The 21,008-nt window shown below is 47.8% G+C and overlaps 2 protein-coding genes across 3 annotated transcripts; both read left to right on the top strand.

Annotated features, from left to right (window-relative positions):
* Positions 1 to 1,208: 1,208 nt before the first annotated feature.
* On the top strand, positions 1,209 to 3,800 carry ETV2 (ets variant 2). Of its 2 annotated transcripts, XM_008585857.1 has the most exons (6): positions 1,223 to 1,292; positions 1,391 to 1,469; positions 1,695 to 1,774; positions 2,014 to 2,493; positions 3,071 to 3,183; positions 3,581 to 3,800. In XM_008585857.1, exons 1-6 carry the CDS (start codon positions 1,223 to 1,225, stop codon positions 3,779 to 3,781), a joined length of 1,023 nt encoding a protein of 340 aa, XP_008584079.1. In that variant the 3' UTR covers positions 3,782 to 3,800. The 2 variants fall into 2 exon arrangements, with proteins under 2 accessions (XP_008584080.1, XP_008584079.1); XM_008585858.1 differs by lacking the exons at positions 1,695 to 1,774; positions 2,014 to 2,493 and having other exon boundaries at positions 1,209 to 1,292; positions 1,391 to 1,468.
* A 3,325-nt stretch (positions 3,801 to 7,125) lies between these two features.
* LOC103601446 (cytochrome c oxidase subunit 6B1) lies at positions 7,126 to 16,393 on the top strand. Its single transcript, XM_008585856.1, has 4 exons — positions 7,126 to 7,228; positions 8,815 to 8,931; positions 10,365 to 10,465; positions 16,202 to 16,393. The coding sequence occupies exons 2-4, from the start codon at positions 8,826 to 8,828 to the stop codon at positions 16,253 to 16,255; spliced, it is 261 nt and encodes an 86-aa protein (XP_008584078.1). The 5' UTR covers positions 7,126 to 7,228; positions 8,815 to 8,825; the 3' UTR covers positions 16,256 to 16,393.
* The last annotated feature ends 4,615 nt before the right edge of the window (positions 16,394 to 21,008 follow it).

The raw sequence follows: 21,008 nt of genomic DNA, 5'->3' as shown, positions 1-21,008 counted from the left end.
TCTCTAAATATATGTTCATTTCCTAATAGAGACATCTTTCATATCATAGTACTATTATCACATCTAAGAAAATTAATAATTCATGATCTCATATTCAGCTCCTCAAAATTCCCCAATTGTTCCAAACTATTATAGCATGGAAGGGAATGAGCTCTGGAGAGGAAGTGGGAGGAATCCTGCCTCAATTTTCCCCTTCATAAAATGGAGATAATAGTACCTACCTCATAAGAGAACTAAGTGAGGGTCCATCGCACAGTTGGTGGCAAGCAATGAGCCCTCACTTGTTAGCTGCTATTATAACTACTGTTATTGTTTATATTGTTGATATTTTTCTTGTGATTGACACTCCGGAGCAGCTCCAAGACGCCCTCCCCAACTCGGCCTGGTGGAGGATTCCAGTCGGGTCCCCCACCCCCCTCAGGTACCCTGCCGACTGTGACGTCGGCTGACGCTAGGGGGTGGGGGTATCTGGCCGGAAATCCCTCTTCCTGTTGCAGATAAGCCGGCGCAATCCAGCTGACCCCAGACCCTCCTCCCCCATTACCCCCCATGTCGCAGGATCAAGTCCCCAAGACGAAGAACCTGTCCATCAAGCCCCCCACCCCTCCCCATCACCCCATAAACACCCCCCAGCCCCCGACCCCCGTCTTGCCCAGCCCACTGCTCCCCAGGACCCCGTCGAAGTCCAAGCCACCCCTGCAGCAAGGCAGCCCCAGAGGCGAGCGCCCACCTCTGAGGCGGGGGGCGCTGCCTGGCTCCGCCCCCGCCCCTGCAATTTGACACGAGCTGCGACCCCCCTGCTCTGACGTCTTGGAAAATTCCCCCCTGCCCAAGCCCGGGGGTGGGGGTGGGGGTGCATAGTATGAAATGGGGCTGAGACCCCCGACTGGGGGCAGAGAAACCAGCCAGAGGTGAGCCATGAACTGGGGGCTGGATGCCTGAGTGTCTGGGTAAGGAAAGGACCTGGGGGACTAGACTCCCAAGAAGCTGAATTTCTGGGTCTGAGGGAGGAAGATGGCTGGGGTCCCTCACTCCTGGTCCGAGAGAAAAAGGGACTGAAGCCAAGATTCCAGGTTCCTGGGGAAGGACTGAGCAGAGGCCCGGACTCCTAGGTCTGAGGGAAGCAGGAGCTGGGGCCCAGACTCCAGGGTCCCTAAGTGTCAGCAGCTTACCCATTGGCCTTTCGGCTTTTCCCGACCCAGAACACTCAGAACGAGCGTCCATGGACTTGTGGAACTGGGATGAAGCATCACCACAGGAAGTGCCTCCGGGTAGCAAGCTGTCAGGACTGGGTAGGCTGCTAGGGCTGAGACAATGTGTGGGAAGAGGGTGCCCAGACAGGGGCCTCTGCTGACCCCTGACCCGGCCCTACCCTCCTTATTGCCTGCAGAAGGAGCCGAATTCGGCTTCTATTTCCCTGAACTGACGCTCCAAGGGGACACGCCGACAGCGGAGACATGCTGGAAAGGTGGCTGCCGGCTGGGACCTCCGGGTACCAGGGAAGAAGGAAGGAGGCTGGGCTTCTAGGTCTAAGGGAGGAGGGGGCGTGCCTGGAGTCTTGGGCTGAGTGGGAAGGGGACCTGAGTGAATAGGTGCTGGGAGTCACAACTACCAGGCCTGACAAATAAAGACTACTGGGTGAGTGGTTGGTGGGGATCTCTAAGTCATTGCTTATACCCTTCCCTAAACTCAACTACGATCTCATCCCTCGCAGGGTTCCCACAGCTGGACTGGGGCTCCTCATTACCGCACCCAGAAGCTCCCTGCAGGGCGGGTGAGTGTGGGCGCAGAGGCGATGGGAGGAGGGGACTGGGGTCATGAGGCACCCGGGCTGGAGGTTTAGGGACTCCGACCTTTGCGGGGAGTCGGGGCTAGGACTGGGGGCACCTGCGTCCTCAAGATGGCATGACCTGGATACGGGAGCCCAGATAACAAGGCGCCAGACTGCCTAAAACTTCCGAGGGGACGGGGACATGTGGGCTCCCCTCACTTGGGATCCGTTTCTCCTCATAGAGTCCGCCTCTCAGGCTCTTCCGTGGTCCGGAGACTGCACAGAGCTGGCATGCAATGCCTCGGACCCTTGGAGCCGCGTGGCCCAGACCCTGGACCCCGCCCCTCCCGGCCTGGGCCCCGCCCCCTTCGCTGGTTTCGAAGGTAGGGTGGGCCCAAACGGTGCCACATCGGCTGGAAGGGCCACCTCGTGGTCGCGCGCCCAGGCCGCTGGGAGCACCACCAGCTGGGACTGTTCTGTCGGTCCCGACGGCGCCACCTACTGGCGCAGTGGCCTGGGCGGGGACCCATGCGCCGACTGTACCGTTTCGCGGGGCTGGCCCGCGAGCTCGGACTGTACCACTTCCTGGAACCCGGGACTGAATACGAACTGCACCACCTCTTCGAAGGGGTACCCGAGTTCAGCTCTCACCACTTCCTCCGAACCGAGCCAGCAATCGGACCGTTCCGCTTTGCCCCGTTACCCCAAAACTAACCACCGAGGTGAGAGGTCCGCAAAGACTGTGGAGGTAGCGAAGCCGGAGTAGCGAGAGGGAGGGGCCTAGACACTTAAGAACTCGGGAGGGGAGGGACAGGGGCCAGCACTCCTGGGTCTTCGGAGGAAAGGACCAAGAGTAGCGAAGCCGGAGTAGCGAGAGGGAGGGGCCTAGACACTTAAGAACTCGGGAGGGGAGGGGCAGGGGCCAGCACTCCTGGGTCTTCGGAGGAAAGGACCAAGGGGCTGGTAGTCCTCTAAGCACCAAAAGGACGAGGACCCAGGCTCCTGGATTATGTGAGAGGAAACAGATGAGGGTCCACACGCCTGGATCTCCGAAGTGTGGACGCCAAATTCCTAAATCTCGGAGATGGCGGCACTGGAGCCTGGGTCCTCTATATGGAGGGATCCGAACTTGTGGGTCCCCAAGGAGAGGGGAAGGGGGGAAATCTGGACTCCTGGGTCCCGAGTTGGGAAGACCTGGACTCTTGGGCCTTTGAGGCGAGGGGGCCCGGGCTTCTAGGTCATCGAAGCGGCGTGATGCGGGGCCGAGAAACTGGGTGTTCACCTGCCTCCATCCTGCAGGTCCTATTCAGCTGTGGCAGTTCCTCCTGGAGCTGCTCCACGACGGGGAGCGTAGCAGCTGCATCCGCTGGACAGGCAACAGCCGCGAGTTCCAGCTGTGCGACCCCAAAGAGGTGGGGCAGCTCCCCTGCCCCGCCAAGTCGCTCGGGGTCTCCTGTTCAACCCGGCCCAGCCACTCACTTTGCTTAGTCCTTGGCCCGGGGGGCCGCCCCCCTGCCCCGCCAAGTCGCTCGGGGTCTCCTGTTCAACCCGGCCCAGCCACTCACTTTGCCTAGTCCTTGACCCCGCCCCAGCCTCGCCCTCTCGCGCCCCGCCCAACCCTTCTCAAGCCGCGCCACCCCCCGGACTCCAGCCTCAACAAACCCCATCTCGGTCCGGCCCCGCGGGGCCTAACGCTCGTCAGGACCACTCCCGACCCCGGCCCCAGGCCCCTTCTCTCCGCCATCCCGCAGGAATGCATTGCCGAGCCCAGTCCCTTCCTGCCCTCTGTAAGCCCGACCTCTGCCCTAGGTGGCTCGGCTGTGGGGCGAGCGCAAGAGGAAGCCGGGCATGAATTACGAGAAGCTGAGCCGAGGCCTGCGCTACTACTACCGCCGCGACATCGTGCGGAAGAGCGGTGGGCGCAAGTACACTTACCGCTTCGGGGGCCGTGTGCCCGGCCTCGCCTATCCGTACTGCGCGGGGGGCGGACATGGAGCAGAGACCCAATAAAACTGTCCTGTCAAACCTCGTCGCGTGTTTGTCTGCATCCTTCCCGCGGACACTGCCTAGACCTGCTAGGGAGCTTCATTGTGCACACCCACACTTAGGAGTTTGGCCTCCCCCCCTCGAAGATTCAGTCGTCTCGACCCTTATTTCTTTCCCCTCACGAAATCCAGGAGCCTGGATCCTCGTTGCCTTTGTCCCTAGAAGACTATCAGTGTCTTGGTCCTCTCCTCCCCGAGGACCCAGGAGTGCTCGCCACCGGCCCCTCCTCCCAGGAGTTCTTAAGTACCTAAGCCCTGCCCCCCACTGCCAGTTTCCCGGGTTCCACCTCTCAGGTGTCTAGGCCCCGCCTCACTGCTCTGGCTTCACTCCCTCTGCAGCCTTCAAGAATCTCACTTCGGTGGTTAGTTTTGGGGATAAGAAGCCACCCACCTCCCGTGCTGGGCGATCCCAAGACACAGCTGTAAACAAAAGAGATCTAGACCCTTAAGCCTCCAGTCAGCCCACCCTGTGACATGCAAAGGAATCAAACTCAGTGTCCATAGGGCCTACTTTGTGCCTGCCCTGTATCAGGAGTTTTAAAGGAATCAGACCTAATCACGAAAGTTAATCTGCTGTATGTACCCCTTGAAGACTGAAGAGAAGACTTAGGCTCCAAGAAGAGTTTACTGTGTGCCCTCCCAGTGCTGGGGATCATCAAGAAATTAGACCTAGTGTTTGTCCCCTAATATCACCTCTGTTTCCCCAGTTCAAGCTGGAGGACACAGAACTTAGACCTAGACCCTAACAAGAGCCTATTGTGTGGTTCTCCTGTGGGCGAGGCTGGGGATACCGCAGTGACCAAGACAGTCCTGGACCCAGCCCTTGCAGAGCTCACGGTGCAGTGCAAAGACAGACCCATCACCAGACAGGGACAGTCCAGAGTGGTCAGGGCTAAGATGAGGAAACTACAGGGGATTGAGGGAGCCCAAAAGGAGGAACCTGACCTATTTGAGAAGTCAGGCAAAGAATGTTTCAGGCCAAATGAACAGCTAGAGCAAAGGCCTGGAGGTGGAAGATTTCACAGCACTGTTTAAAAATATCAGTGTGGGGCTGACCCCGTGGCGCACTCGGGAGAGTGCTGTGCTGGCAGCGCAGCAACGCTCCACTCCCGCCGCGGGTTCGGATCCTATATAGGAATGGCCGGTGCGCTCACTGGCTGAGTGTGGTGCGGGCGACACCAAGCCAAGGGTTGCGATCCCCTTACCGGTCACGAAAAAGACAAAAAAAAAAAAAAAAAAAAAAAAAAAAATCAGTGTGGCCGGAGAAGAGAACATGCACCAGTTCACAAAGCATCTGTGAGCCATGGCAAGGAGACTGGACTTTGTCCCCAGGACATTGGGGAGCCATGGAGGGGTTTAAGCAGAGGAGAGATTGCAGTTTTAGGAAGATCTCATTGAAGGGAATGAATGTGGGCATGTGAATAAGTAACTCTGCAAATAATTACAATGTTGACAAACACAGAATGTGTAAGAGGCCCCTGACCCAGGTAGGCCGAGTCGCTGCATCCAAGACAGCATGCCAGAAGCTTTGGAGGCTAGAGAAGAGAGGAAAGCAGTTCTCTTTCACAGCTCCTTCTCCTAGTCCCCAGCTGCCTTCTTCACTTATGCAAGAAATTCACTCATTCAGCAAATATTTATAGAGCACCTACTATGTGCCAGGCACTGTTTTAGATACAATGTTTAGTGAATAAGACAGACAAAAAGTCCTGCTTTATGATGCTTCTATTTTATTAAGCAAGACAAAAAGAGGTAAACATAATATTTTTAAAAAGATATAGTATGTGAAAAGATAAATGCTATGGAGGAATAAAGTAGGGTGGGGGATAGAGACTGACAAGATGGCAATTTTAAATATTTGGCTTGAGGACTCAGCCGGAAGGTGACGTCTGAGCAAAGACCTGAAGGTCTGAGAGAGGGAGCCATCTATAGAAAGAGCATCCCAAGCTAAGGAGACAGCAAGTGCAAAGACCCTCGGGAGAAGCCAGCCTACATGTTTAAGGAACTGCTAGGAGGCCAGTGTGGCTGGAGCAATGGGAGTGAGAAGGAGAGGGGTGGGAGATGAGGTATAAAGGGAGCTAAATTGTGTAGGTCATTTGTAAAGACTTTGGCTTTAGACTAAAAGAGTTAAACTAGAAGCGGGGGGGTGGGTTCTGGGCCAAGGAAGTTTCACAATCTAACTGAGACAGTAACATTACCCCTCCAGCTGAGTGGGCATACTGGAGAGGGCAGCTAATAATAGTCCAGGCTGACGGTGACGGTAGCTTGAACCAGATGTGGCAGAGGAAGATTCCAGAGATATACAGATACATATATTTATGCAGCTGGCTGATAAGGGATGCGAACCTTTGACCTTGGTGTTACAACACGATGCTCTAACCAGCTGAGCCAACTGACCAGCCCTCTGATACATTTTTAAGGCAGAACAAACAGGATTTCTTGATAGATCAGCTATGGAATATGAGAGAAAGATAGTAGTCAAGGAAAACTCTGTGACCAGAAGGATAGAGTTGGCATTTTCCCAGATGGAACGATTTCTGCCAGATCCTTCACAGACCCAAGCTTTAACGTCTCACCCTTCCTCCCTGTGATGCAGTACTTTGGTTTTTGAGCCCTCAGCTAACCAAATCTTTAATTTGTGCCTTCGCACTTTGGGGAAAGATGGTAATGAGCAGAGAGGTGGAGTCTGCGTAGTCCTCAAATCGTGACAAGTGACACCAGGGGAGAGTCTGTTTCGTTTTCAATCTCCTAACAATTGACCCATAATAATAATAATGTTTTGGTTTTTTTTAAAGATGACTGGTAAGGGGATCTTAACCCTTGGCTTGGTGTTGTCAGCACCACGCTCAGCCAGTGAGCAAACCGGCCATCCCTATACGGGATCCGAACCCGCGGCCTTGGTGTTATCAGCACCGCACTCTCCCGAGTGAGCCACGGGCCGGCCCTAACCCATAATAATTATGAGGGTACAAATTTTTGTGTTATGTTCAGCGATGCATACTCAATCCTGACACAGGGTTAGCGTTCAATAAATATTTCTTGCATAAGTAAAAGTACTTCCGCTGGGGCACTTTCCCCACGTCCACTCTCCAGGTCGTCCCGGGATCTGAGAGAATCCGTAAGAAGGAACCAAGTCTCAGCTCAGAACCATTCTATGTGCCGCGCAAGCTCACGATTGGCCAGGGCTGATGACGAACAGTCATTCAGCCCAATAGTAGATCGAAGTTCTCTCAGATGGGCGTGGCCTCAATGGCTTCGGGGCCCGCCTTCCCGAGGGCGCTCTAGCCGCGCGGAAGAGTCTCCTAGTAGCATTCTCGCCTTGCTTCCGGCCGGTGCTAATTCCGCTTCCTGTCCGACGCTGGCGTATTTGCTAAGGGTGACATTGAGCTGTGAGCTCCACCGGGGGCGTCTTTAGGTGAGTGTGGAGGGCTCGGGTACCTGGGAGCCCGGCCCGGTGGGTTGACAACCCGAACCCCAGCTTCCTCGAGAACTGGGTGAGACGTCCGGCCGCCCTGGGGCCCTGTTCTGCTAATAGTCATAGCTAACGATTATACTCATACGGTTCTTCCTCAATGCCAGGCAACGTTCCAAACAACTTATATTAATTCATTTAATACTCCCTCCAGCCCGACGAAGTTGAGCCTGTGTTTATCCCTTATTGACAGTGGGGAAACTGAGGCTCAGAGATGTTAAGCGACTTAGTGGAGGCTACACAGCGACCAGGATTTGGACCCAGTAGATTGGACTGCAATACTCTTAATCGCCAGCCCGTAGGCGTGGCCTCTCGCGGCTTGCCCGGGCGGCAGCCTGGCTTCCTGGTGTCTAGTCCCTTCTCCCTCTTAGAGGTTGGAGGGACCGCCGCGTCATCTTCGATCCACCCTCACCCTCAAATATTGGGTCGAGATCTCTCCCAAACTGCTCTTCCGACTGCGTGTGTCTCAGCGGCTGGTATTTTAGTTCCCCCTCCCATTCCCCTCTCCGCCCGCGAAAGACTATTCTGCTGGTAGTGCCCCTGACCCCCACCACGACTTTGGGCTGCTTGAATTTGACACTGGCTGTTGCACCTGTGTGTAGCCCCACGACTCTTCGGATTCTGTGGAATTTAGGCACTTTTCTCTCACATTCCCTGACGAAAACTGTGTCATCTCTTCAGAGACATTAAATTAAATTAAGGTTTGTATCCCTATACTTGAATGTAGGGGAAATTACATCCATATTTTTACTAAATTCTAATTGAAACACTCATGTGGCATTTCTTTCAGTTAAGAATGGAAGCAACAACCTCAGAGTATTAGCAGCAGCTGTGACTTTGTCAGCAATCAAAATCCTTTTGTCACATTACAGTTGAAATGTCACTAAATACCAGTTTCATTCATGATTACTTCAAAATTGTGCTACTTAATCTTTAGCTAGATATATCTGGTTCTCTTGTGATCCCTTGCAGTTTTTTTTAATGCATTTAAGCATATGCTTAGAAAGGGGTTGTGGGAGGTTACAAGACCCCTGAAGAGTTTATGGCACCAAAAAGATTAAGAACCTTTGCAACATAGGTTATGTCAGTGATTGAAGCAGCCCCACCGCTTGTATGCTGTCTGACCTTGGGAAGTCACTTAGACATCCTGTCTCTTCCTTGTCTGTCCTATGCAGATAGTAATATTCACAGTTCCTACTTTATAAAGTGGCTGTAGGGGTAAAGTGTGTAGAACAGTGCCTGGCATGTAGTAAGCACTCAGTGAGTGTTAGCTAGCATTATTTTGGGACCTGACCTGATTTTGCTAGGGACCTTCCCCTCAATCCTGCTGTGGCTTCCACATTCAGATGTGTGGATGTGCCTTGCCCTTCATCCATGTGCATGTATGTTGAGAGGGAGGAGGTGGTGGCTTGTTCACACCCAGCCCATTCTTCTGTGAGTGGGCCTCCTCTAGTGGGCTTGGATGGTTTAGTATCCCCATTCTCAGTGCCTCCAGAACCCTTGCCAATACCCACTTCCTTTACCCCCAGGATTCAGCAACATGGCAGAAGACATCAAGACTAAAATCAAGAATTATAAGACTGCCCCTTTTGATAGCCGCTTCCCCAACCAGAACCAGACCAGGAACTGCTGGCAGAACTACCTGGGTAAGCAGGGCATGGGGGGTGGGGGGATGAATTCCTTCCCCTGGTCCCACACTTAAAGTCATTCACCTCTTGCCTCCTCCTAGGGGATGCAAGCATCCAGCCTCCTCTCTTATTCTGGACAGCCTACCTCTGGAGGGCCCATACTCTTCATCACCAACTGTGTTTAGGGTTGGGCCACAGTCACAAACTTTGGTTTCTACAATGATTTTTTTTTTTAAGGGGTGTGTGTGTGTGTGTGTGTGTGTGTGACAACATATGTACAGGAAGTACATGAAATATGTACAGCTAAATGAGTAATTCTTTTAAAGTGAACCCCTGGGCCAGCCCATGGCTCACTCGGGAGAGTGTGGTACTGATAACACCAAGGCCACGGGTTCAGATCCCATATAGGGATGGCCAGTTAGCTCACTGGGTGAGCATGGTGCTGACAACACCAAGTCAAGGGTTAAGATCCCCTCACCGGTCATCTTTATAAAAAAAATAAAAATAAAGTGAACCTCCTGTGCAACCATAACCTAGGTAGGAAAGTAGATTTAGGGGCGGGCCAGTTAGCACAGTTGATTAGAGCAGAGTGTTGTACCGCCACCATCAAGGGTTGAGATCCCCATACAAGGCCAGTTGCAAAAAAAGAAAAAGAAAGAAAAAAATAGATAATTTCCAGCACTCTTATCTCCCCTGCCTACTTTGTGCCCTGTCTTGAACACAACACCCTATTCTACCCACTGGAGATGTGACCCCCACCAACTTAAGGTGATCATATTTTTGTTTTAGCACTGTGTTTGGGTTTGCCTCTTTGTGAACTTTATAAATACTGTATGTATTCTTTTGTGTTTGGGTTTCTTCATTCAGCAGTTTTTCATATTCATCCATGCTGTGGGATATAGTTTGCTCATTTTTATTGCTGTATAGTTTCCCACAATTTATTCTATTTATGGCCACTTTATGATTTCTGTCTGGGGGCTTTTATGAATGATGCTGCTGAAAACATTCTGATAGATGTAATTTTATGTCTGTGTGTCTGCTTTTCTCTCTAGGGAATGTGCCCGGGAGTGGAATGCCTGGTGCAATTTTTAAAGTTAGTTGTCTGCTTTAAAAAACCAGATAACCCTCCTGCCTTCCTCTTTAGGACTCATTATCTTAGCATCAGGATCATCTTCCCCCTTCCCTTGCCCTTGTTCTGGACTTCCATAATCCCCACACGTGCCCCTTAAGTTTCCCTATCATTCCTGACCCTAGGATTTTCCAACTGAATAGCAGTTCTCTAGAAGGTAACAAAATCAATTCAGTGATATTTAGGACACTTGTAAATTTTTGTTTCCTCCGTGTGTGTATGTATTTGTAGAACTGATCATGAAGCAAAAACTCACTGAGTTTTGATCAGAAATGTGTTCCAGCCTTTGTTCTGGGCTGACTCTAAACCCCTTTCTTCACAGATTTCCACCGCTGCGAGAAGGCAATGACCGCCAAAGGGGGTGATGTCTCTGTATGTGAATGGTACCAGCGTGTATACAAGTCCCTCTGTCCCATATCCTGGGTATGTACCTCCTACTGGAACCCTTGGAACGCTGGGTGGGGTTTTTGCAGTGGGGAGTGTGGCGACTTGGTGAGAGTTCATCTCTGAGAGGCCGAGGGAGGACAAGGCATCACACTGTCCATGAGACTCATGGCTTTTCTCCTTCCTAGAATTGCTACCCTCCTTTCACTGATAACTCTCAACAAGTGGGGGTTCTCAGCCACAGTAACCAGGGTCATCTCACTAATGCACTGTACAAATATGTACTCAGTGCCAGTTGCCTGTCCCTGTGAAGCTCATAATCTTGTGTAGTCCTAAAAAATGTTTCTTTTTTCTTAAGAGCATTTCCAAATTATACATAAAAGTAGAGAGAATAATTCAGTGACCCTCAAATACATCCATCACCCAAATTGGATAGTTATCAAGATTTTTCTATATTTTCTTCATGTATCCATTTCATTCTCTTCTTTCCTCTGCTGAAGTATTCTAAAGCAAATCTCAGACATGTCATTTCACCCCTACCTACTTCAGTATGCTTCACTAAAAAATAAGGACACAGTAAGGCAATCCTTTTAGTCCTGATCTGACCAGACCTTTTGTCAGTATTTAATACTCTACTGTGCCCTCTTTTTTTCTTATAAAGAATTTGTATTTAACATTATTCTAGGGCCGGCCTGGTGGCACACTGCTACAGCGCGCCGCTTGGGAGTGCGGCGACGCTCCCGCTGAAGGTTCGGATCCCACATACAGACCGGCCGCTCACTGGCTGAGCGAGGTGTGGGCGCAACACCGAGGGTTGCGATCCTGTTGCCGGTCCCAGTCCAGTACGGGCGTGACACTGAGGGTTGCGAACTGTTGCCGGTCATGAAAAAAGACAAAAAGGGGGAAAAAAAAAAAAACATTATTCTATTTTACCAAATCAAAGGACCCTATTGACTGTAAGACATATTGAGAGATGTTCCCCGAGGGTTGCGATCCTGTTGCCGGTCCCGGTCCAGTACGGGCGTGACACTGAGGGTTGCGAACTGTTGCCGGTCATGAAAAAAGACAAAAAGGGGGAAAAAAAAAAAAAAAAACATTATTCTATTTTACCAAATCAAAGGACCCTATTGACTGTAAGACATATTGAGAGATGTTCCAATCTTTTTTAAAAATCGCTGAAAATGAATGTAACAAGCATGCTAATTTCAGAGATATTAAAATGAGAAACCATGTGTCATATAATTAAAATATACTATTGGGCTAGACAGTTAGCTCAGTTGGTTAGAGCATGGTACTGGTAACATCAAGGTCCAGGGTTTGATCCCTGTACCAGCTAGACACCAAAAAAAAAGTTATCGTACATCAGCTTATGGAACTTTCTGTGTATGAATGGCACATGCTGTATATTTTGTTCTGTGACTTGCTTTGACTTATTTTCCGTATGTCTTGGAGCCTTTTTTTGTTATTATAGTGCATTTAGATGTGCCTTGTTATTATTTTTCCCCCCTTTGGCAGCTGGCCTGTAAGGGGATCCAATAGATCTGCCTTATCTGTTTTAACAACTTATAGATGCTTTTACTTAAGTGGTCCCCTTTAAATGGTTGTTATGTTCTAGTTTAAAGTATCCTGGATGTACATTTTTGAGGCTCATTTCTTTAGAACGAAATGCCTTAATGGCATTAGTTTTCTCAGCTTGCTTGGTTTTCGTCTTAGCTCTCTGGCCTTGCTATCTTAAGGATCTTTGAATATTCTGTGCTCCCAGGATTTCTCCCTGGGTGACCTTGGGTAACATAATGTGTGATCCCATAACATCTTTCCTCCAGCCTCAGGATTTGCAGTGGGTACATGCTGGACAGGGTGCCAGGAAGTATGCATCCAGTCCCAGTACTGTCCCATACCCCAGTCTCCAGGGCCTGGGCCTGGGCCTGCCCTTACATGGGGAACATCACATTGTGTGGTGCATCCACTCATGTCTATTCTGTCTGCCCTATTAGGGCTGGATATAAATGCAGTCTGCCCAGGCCATGTTATACCCAACATCCCTGACTTTTTTATTCCAAAAACATGGTGTAAGTAAAAATAAGTGTTTATTTTGTTTTTTATAAGCAATATAACCACTTCACAGAGTCTTAAAAAATAGGGAAAGGCAGAAAATTGTTTCTTTTCTATTTTTTTAAAAATTAATTTATGATTTTTTTTTTAAATGTTCTAAGATGTGGAGCATTTGGGGGGAGGGGAAGAAAGGAAAGGGAAGTGGGATAGGGTGGGAGGAGTAGAAAGAAGGGAGAGGCATGTTTGAGGCCCATGGCACACCCCTCATTCTGGCAGGGGAGCCCAGGGGCCTTCTGGTGGCAGCTCAGGAGTCGTTGGGTTGGATGCAGATGTGGACCTAGGGGGCCATGGTTGAGGCCCTTGGCCCTCCCCCAACCCTGGATTGGGAGCCCAGGGGTCTTCTAGTCCTTCTAGGTTTTATACGTGTTCTTTGGTGGTGTTAGACCTTTACTGGTTAATATCAGAACTGTGTCTCCGATCTGTGCATTTTTTGTTTTTTCTTTCAGTTCTGTGTTGGATTATTAGCTATTCCCACCACTTAAACTCTGCACTGGAACGAACTTGTTGTCTTTTGTTTACTTCTAAAACGTGGGAACTTCCTGTGGGAACCAGCACTTGAGCTGTATGGTTGAACTAAATTTCTGCTTTGCTGCTGATTCCCTGGGGAAGGCTTTTTGTGCAGCTCAGGGTTTAATTGTTGACCTTGTAAGTACTTCCAGGTCTTGTGAGGTCTGGTATGCCTGGGTTGTGTGGAAACTCTGGTCTGGGACTGAGTCTTTTTAGCAAACTGCACCCCCTGCAGTTCTGTATTCCTGACCAGTCTCCACTGAGTGGTCCTACACTGATTGGAGGGCAGATCAGCTGTCCGTGCTGTGCCCCAGTGTTCACGCAGTGGGCCAGACTCCCCCACCTCCCCGCACTCCAAACACTTCCCATGGGATGAGCCATGTGCCAGTCCCTTGCAGTGACTCACTGGCCTCTGAGTGGCTCCTTTTTTCAGTTGTCTGTGGCTCCTCGCTCCTATGTGGGTCCACAGGAGCCCTGTCAGTGGTCCTGCTGCCCTAGAGGCCACCAAGGTCCTCTTCTTTCCTGCAACCTCCAAGCAACTTCAACCACAGGGCAGAGCTGTAGCTTTTGCCAGCTCCTGCTCTGTGCACTCAGCAGCTCTCCAGCCTGGAAGCGGCCAGGGCTCGAAACAGTCGGGTGGTTCTTTCCTGTTTAAAAAATTCTTTAGTTTCCCTATGAGAAATACCATTGGCTTTTTGTAGAATCTTCAAAAACAAGAGATTTATATAATGTAGAAAGTGAAAGCCTCTTGGTCACCCCTTTTTGAGCCCCTTAGTAATTGGGTGTAAATCTTCTACTTTTCTTTCTGTGCTAATGTGTATGTATGTGCAGGTGTGTGTTTACATACTTTTTAATACAGCTATGGATCATACTCTAAATACTGTTTGCACTTGGCCTTTTTTACTTAATATGTATTGTGTACCTGTTTTCATGCCAGTACAATGTATTGAATAATTAGGTAGCCATCGTCTTTAATAGTTTAAAAATATTCCTTTCCTCTTCAGCTGGATTCAGTCTTTTTTCAGTATTTTAAATGATACTTCAGAGTATAATTCGGTGGCAGGAAATGTTTTTCCCTGCATTTGAATGGTTTCCTTAGTTTCCTTTCCATGAAGTGGGAAATTAGGGCAAAGGGTAATTTGCCAAAGAGTCAGACCAGCCTGACATTCACCGCCTTCCTAGCACTGTATTTTTTTTTTTTTTTTTTAAAGATGACCGGTAAGGGGATCTCAACCCTTGGCTTGGTGTTATCAGCACCACGCTCAGCCAGTGAGCAAACCGGCCATCCCTATATAGGATCCAAACCCATGGCCTTGGTGTTATCAGCACCGCACTCTACCAAGTGAGCCACGGGCCGGCCTAGCACTGTATTTTTTAAATGCCAATTTAAACTGTATCTTTAAAAAAGGTAAACCCAGCAACTGAGAGATTCATACAGAGAAAACTGTGGACTATCGGCAGCACAAGTGCAGTATGAGGGACGACAGATGAACTCCAAACATGAAAAGATGTTCATGCCCCATCACATCATCAGGGAAACACAGTTTGAAATAACGGAGAGGTGCTTATTCTAACCTTGCAGTGTGGTGCAAAAATTATAAATGTTGATATCAAGTGTTGGCAGAATAGGTTTTCTGACAGTGTTGTTGGGTCTATAAATGGGTCCAGTCCCTTTCGAGGTAAAATTTGGCAGGATCTTTCAAAGTGAAAAAAATTATTCTCCTTTCACCTAACAATTCTACCCATAGGCATCCTATAAAAATCTTCACGTACAAGGATGCCCATTGCAGAGTTCTTTTTTTTTTTGTCTTTTTCCGTGTCCGGCAACGGATCGCAACCCTCAGTGTCACCCCCGTACCGGACCGGGACCGGCAACGGGATCGCAACCCTCGGTGCTTCTCCCGCGCCTCGCTCAGCCAGTGAGCGGGAACCGGTCTGTATGTGGGATCCGAACCCTCGGCGGGAGCGCCGCCACACTTCCCAAGCGGCGCACTATCGCAGTGCGCCACCGGGCCGGCCCGCAGAGTTCTTTGTGATGGGGAACATTCAGAAACAACCCGTTAGTGAAATGGTGGGTGGTACATTTATCTTGATAGCGTTTATGGAGAATGTGTTCTGTGTGACAGTACAAAAAGAGCTCTAAGACATGGGAAAAAGCAAGTTGCAGGACAATCTATATAATATGACCCAATTTGTACATATTTTTAAAGTGCAGAGTATTTATGGTATGGTGTATATATAAAATAGGTACATACATGGCATTTACTGTGGGCCATGATGTTGAAAGCCCTTTATATCACATAAGGTCAAACATGCTAAAACAACCATATAAGGTAGATATCAGTATCCTCATTTTGTAGAATTGGAAACTGAGGCCTAGGAAGCTTGAGTAACTTGTCTGAAGTCACACAGCTAGGAAGTGATGGAGCAGGATTCACATCCAGTCCCCATTTTTGTCCATGCTTTTATCCGCTGTCTCTAATATGTAGCATTTAAATGTGGGTGTTTGTGTGTATAAAAATGAATATGCTTGTAATTGCCTATAGGAAGGTACACAGTATTACATCTGGGGAGTGTTAATTTGATATGGACCTTGCCATCATTTTTTATACTATGCATACATCTGTGATCAACAGTGGGATCACACTGTGTATTCTATTTGGCACCTTTTTGCACTTGACTTTATATCTTGGTAATTCGTTCATGCCAGAACATAGATCAGCCTCATTTTTTTCACAGCTACCTAATATTCTGTCTTCCCTCTATTTTGACAAACAGCCAAAATAGTGTTGACTATTTTCAAGTGTTGACTCTGGGTTTCCAGAAGCACAGCACAGCCATGTTCTTGAAGCTCTGTACAGTGACGGATCTCCCCAGCAACAGCCTGCAGTGAGCCTGGGAATTTTCTGCCTATTACTCCCCCCATCCCCACCCCTACCCCCCACCTCCAGGATGTCAGCTCATTCGGTACAGTGATTTTTGTCTTTTGGGGGTCCCTGCAGGTTCTCTGGCTCCAGAGCAGTAGTTGGCACATAGCAGGTACTTCTGGTTATTTGCTGACTGAATGAACAAGTGGGCAGAGCAAGGAAGACAAAGAAGCCCACCCATCTGGTTTCCCTACAGAGAGGGGGAATAACACTGTTTGTCTCTCCACAGGTCTCAGCTTGGGATGAGCAACGGGCAGAAGGCACATTTCCTGGGAAGATCTGAACTGACTGTACCCCACCTCTCCTCTGTCCTCTGTCCTTCTCCCAGGGTGTGGTAAAGGGGGACCTGGGTACATGGGACCTGCCCTGGGACCCTGAATCATGACTTAACTAATAATAAAAACTCATTGGAAAACTGTAAGACCATGTGTGTGTAAAAGAGCTGGATGATCGGATAAGAAGCTGGGGTGGAATCAGTATCCTGACCACTAAGACTGGCCTCAGACTGATTAGTTTTCTCTTCTGTTTTATTGTTTTAAAATTTTATTTTATTGAATTATTAATAGTTCACAATATCCACCAAACTTGTCAACAAGGAACTGAGAACACACGGCCAGCTGGAGCACCTCTTGTGGCTGAATTGGTGTATCCTCAAGACCTCTCAGATGGCTGTGCAGCAAACTTGTCCGATGCACATTCAGATGAGCAGAGAGAAGATACTTGTGTTGAGGAGCATGCCCTTGGGAGGGCTGTAAATGGCTCCCCATGAGGAGGAAGGGCTGTAAAGAGAGGACCCTAGTGCACGCAGAGGGACCTTGAGGGACTGTAGACATTTAATGGCGTGTATTGGAAATAGCAAAGAACTTAAACACAATGAAAAGTTCAAATGAACAGGAGGATGTCCAATGAAAAGTTAAGGTGTAGGACTCCTTTGACCCCAGCTGCCCAGTTCTGCCCAAAGGCTGCCACCATTAGCAGTTTCCTGTGTATTCCTCCAGAGATAGCCTATACATCTAGAAGCATCTATATTCATGTGTATTTGATTAGATAAAGGTTTGATGTGGCACTCCTATTTCCTCTCTGGTCTACTACTTCTGTTTGCTCACAGTTTTTGCCACACTGGCCTCTTCAGTATGGCAGGAACTGTATGAGCAAGTGAGACATTTCAACCTACCAGGCTGGCTCCAACCTCAAGTCCTTTGCACTTGCTGTTTGCTCTTCCTGGGATATTTTTCCACCAGATAACCACAGGGCTCACTCCCTCTCCACATTCAGGTCTTCACTGAAATATAACTTAGGCCTTACCTCACAAGTTCACCTACAACTTTAACTCCTCCCGACACACACATTCTAACCCTTCACTCCTTTTGTTTCTTAAGCATTTACCACTAACATTCCAAATGCTTTACTTACTCATTCTTGATCATTGCTGCCCCCTGCCACTAGAATGCAATTTCCATGAGGGCAGGGACTTTTGAAAAATATATATTATTCTCCCTTTCAACATTTTATTAAGAAAATTTTCTATGCCCTGATATTCACCACCTAGATTTAACAATTGTTAACATGTCATATTTACTTTGTGTGTACATGTTATTTTTTGCTGAACCACTTGAAAGTAGTTTTCAAATATGACATTTTACCTCTAATACTTAAGCATGTATCTCTGAAAAACATGTTCCTGCATACCATTATCACTGTTAAGAAAAGCTAACAGTAATTCCCTATTTCATATCCAGTTTATATTAGAACTTCCCAAATTGTACCCAAAAAGTCTATACTGTTGTTTAGCTAGTTTTTGTTGTTTCTTTTGTTGTTTCTTTTTTTTTTAGCTAATTTGGTTTTTGTACCAGGTACAATTAAGGCTCATGTTCTGCATATGGCTTTTAGGTTTCTGGTATTTTTTTTAAGTTTTAGAATAGCTTTCCAACCCGACCCCCATCCCCCACCATGTAAGATGGAATTTTTTAAGAGGCCAGGCCAGCTGTTTTGTAGAATATATCCCACTCTGGGTTTGCCTTACCGTTTCCTCATGGTGTCATTTAGCTTCCTCCACCATCTTCTGTAGTTCTTATAAACTGGAAGTTGGCTCTACAGGCTTGATTATATACAGGCTAGGTATTTTTTGCAAGAGTCCTTCCTGTATGTCCTTATTGCTTCCTATCAGGAGGCACCTTATGCCACGCTGCCCCTGTTAGTGATGGCCGAGACTAATCCCTGGGAAGGTGGTGGCCAGTAACTATCTCCTCTAGAAAGTTCTGTTTTTCCTTTGTGTCATTGACAAACATCCTGTGGGGCGATACTGTGGGGAACCATTCTGCCATGGCACACCAACAACCTTGCACATATCCACATAAGCCACATAGGCAAGACTTAAGTGCAGTCTGACCCAAACCTTGGCAGAATGCCCTGTGATTCCTCCTGACTCAAAGGGAAATGAGCAATGTTGTGAAGAGCGGCCATGAGGCAGTTTCTCATCCGCCTCCCTTGCTTGCAGGGGACTGCCAGGAGACCATATCTCATCATCGTCTTCATTTTAGTTTGAGCACAGGACTTCCCACCTCGTTCCTCCTTAGGGTAAAGTGCAGGATGTAAAACTACCTTGCTGAGCACCTTACCTGCATTATCTCAGGCCTTCCAGCAACTCGATGAGCAATGCATTATTATGTCCCCTATTTTATAAGTGATGAGACTAACAGGCATTCATCTCCCCACCCCCAGTTCAGGTGGCTGTGGGTTTCCTTTTAGGGTGTCTGTATAAGAGGGTTCAGGGCATAAAACAGGAACCTCCCAAGGCATGTTAAGTGGAAAGGGACTTAATAGGAGGAATTTGGTACAGTAAATCCCTGTGATGACATGAATTTGAATGTAACATAATTGGCTTCTCTCAGTCCCTCATTTCATTGTATTCAATGCAACATAACCCCACATTTTACAGGATCGAATATAGATTTATAGTAGAGTTTTACATTAGTTTTTAAATGGTATTCCAGCTAATAGCTGAAGAAGAAAAGATATAATTAGAATATCAGCATTTTGCAGCCACTAATGGATCTGGGCATTGGGTACTAATGCTGCAAATATCACCAAAAGAGAGGCAACTGCTATAGTCTGAACGTTTGTGCCCCTCCAAATTCATATGTTGAAATCCTAGCCACCAAGCTAATGGTATTAGGAGGTGAGGACTTTGGGAGGTGATTAGATCATGAGCACAGAATCCGCATGAATGAGATTATTGCCCTTATACAAGAGATGTTAGAGAGATCCTTTGCCCCTTCTGCCATGTGAGGACACAGTGGGAAGGCACTGTCTGTGAACCAGAAAGCAGGCCCTCACCAGACACTGAAGCTAAGGGTACCTTGATCTTGGACTTCCCAGCCTCCAGAACTGTGAGAAATACATTTCTGTTGTTTACACACTACCCAGTTTATGGTACAGATGCTCTTCCACTTACAGTGGGGTTACATCCCAATAAACCCATCGTAAGTTGAAAATATCATAAGTCAAAAATGCATTTAATACACCTAACCTACTGAAAATCACAGTTTAGCCTCGCCTGCCTTAAACATACTCAAAACACTTACATTAGCATACAGTTGAGCAAAATCAGATAAAGCCTAAAGTGTTGAATCCTGCAAAAACAGGATTACTCAAAGCAACATGAATGCAATGAGAAGCCCAAAGGGACTGCACCTCAGCAGCTCCTCTGTTAGAAGGAGAAAACTGCGTACAGCCCCGATTCAAAGTTAGCTTCTGGTTTTCATTGTAAAGACAAGGAAGTTTCACAAGAAAAAGCAGTTGATTCAATCATTTCAAAAGGACACAAAGACATGGGTAGTGTGACAAAAGTTATCTATGGCTAAGTATAGCTTAAACAATGGAAACTAGTAACATCAGTAAAATTAACAATGTGACATTCCAAAGTACAAATTGTGAAAAGCTAAGTTGGTCAAACTGCAATCATTATCTAAAATATAACCTGTCCTCAAATAATGTAAACAAAAGTTACATTCTTATGATTAAATCTAAGTATAATTGTCTCCAAAGTTTCCACCAAAAAACAGCTTGCCCTTAGAAAACATTTTTTTTCACATTTTTCCCTACAGCCATTCTTTAAAATCTCTTAACAGGATCTGTATGGCAACCACCTGTTAGCTCTAAAATCATTAAAGTATACAATCCTGTACCTAAGCAGTGATTAGAGTTGATTAGATGGGCTGTTGCCATGCTACCTGTGGGCTTTTGCCCCGTGGCCAGAGACTGTTACTTCATACCTGCATTACCGAAAAACCCTATTCTAAAAATCAAATGAGAATCAAGATTTCTAACCCTCTACAGTATAAGTACTCAAAGTACAGTTTCTGTTGAATGTGTATTGCTTTCACACCATCGTAAAGTCAAAAAATCATAAATGGAACCATTATAAGTTGGCCCTGGAACCAGACTGCCAGCATTCAAATTCAGGCTCCACCACTTAACCAGCTGTGAAATCTTGGGCAAATCACTTGACCTCTCTATGTCTCAGTTTCCTCATCTGTAAAATGAAGTTAATGACAGCACCTTCCTCACAGGATTGTTGTGCAGATTAAAAGAGATACTACATGTAAAGTGCCTAGAACAGTGTCTGATGCTACATTTACAGTGCTCAGAAAGAGACCAGTGTGTTGGAAATGCTCTCTAAGTATTAGTTGCTCCAGGCGCTTGGCCTTTCCAGGATGTGCATACACCAAGGCACTTTTCCTTCTCAAGTCTTACATCTCCCTCTGTCAGAAATGTTCTTCCCTGCCTTTTACCTCTTGACCTCAGTCTCTCTTTCAATGTCCCTTCCTCCAGGAAGACTTCCCTTAGACCCCAGGCTGGCTCAGACACCTCCTCTGGGCTCACACATTCACCTTTGTTGTTCCCATTGTGACATGGGCATCCTTTCTCAGTGCCTTGTTCTTTTCATCCCCCTGACCATGATGGCCTGTCACTCTCTGGTCAATGTCTGTCTCCACCACTCTACTGTGAGCTTGGGAGGACAGGGACAGGGCTCT

The sequence above is a fragment of the Galeopterus variegatus genome, unplaced genomic scaffold (genome assembly GCF_000696425.1).
Source record: "Galeopterus variegatus unplaced genomic scaffold, G_variegatus-3.0.2 Scaffold3741, whole genome shotgun sequence".
Taxonomy (NCBI): domain Eukaryota; kingdom Metazoa; phylum Chordata; class Mammalia; order Dermoptera; family Cynocephalidae; genus Galeopterus; species Galeopterus variegatus.
The sequence above is the reverse complement of the archived record's forward strand: the minus strand, read 5'-3'. Positions and strand labels throughout refer to the sequence as shown.

Excerpts from the sequence above, each read along its gene's own strand:
- LOC103601446 (XM_008585856.1), top strand. The coding sequence starts at position 8,826 with ATGGCAGAAGACATCAAGACTAAAATCAAGAATTATAAGACTGCCCCT. Across the intron at positions 8,932-10,364 it reads CTGCTGGCAGAACTACCTGG|ATTTCCACCGCTGCGAGAAG; the intron begins GTAAGCAGGGCA and ends CTTTCTTCACAG. Across the intron at positions 10,466-16,201 it reads CCCTCTGTCCCATATCCTGG|GTCTCAGCTTGGGATGAGCA; the intron begins GTATGTACCTCC and ends GTCTCTCCACAG.
- ETV2 (XM_008585857.1), top strand. The coding sequence starts at position 1,223 with ATGGACTTGTGGAACTGGGATGAAGCATCACCACAGGAAGTGCCTCCG. Across the intron at positions 1,470-1,694 it reads GCGGAGACATGCTGGAAAGG|TACGATCTCATCCCTCGCAG; the intron begins TGGCTGCCGGCT and ends CCTAAACTCAAC. Across the intron at positions 1,775-2,013 it reads AGAAGCTCCCTGCAGGGCGG|AGTCCGCCTCTCAGGCTCTT; the intron begins GTGAGTGTGGGC and ends TTCTCCTCATAG.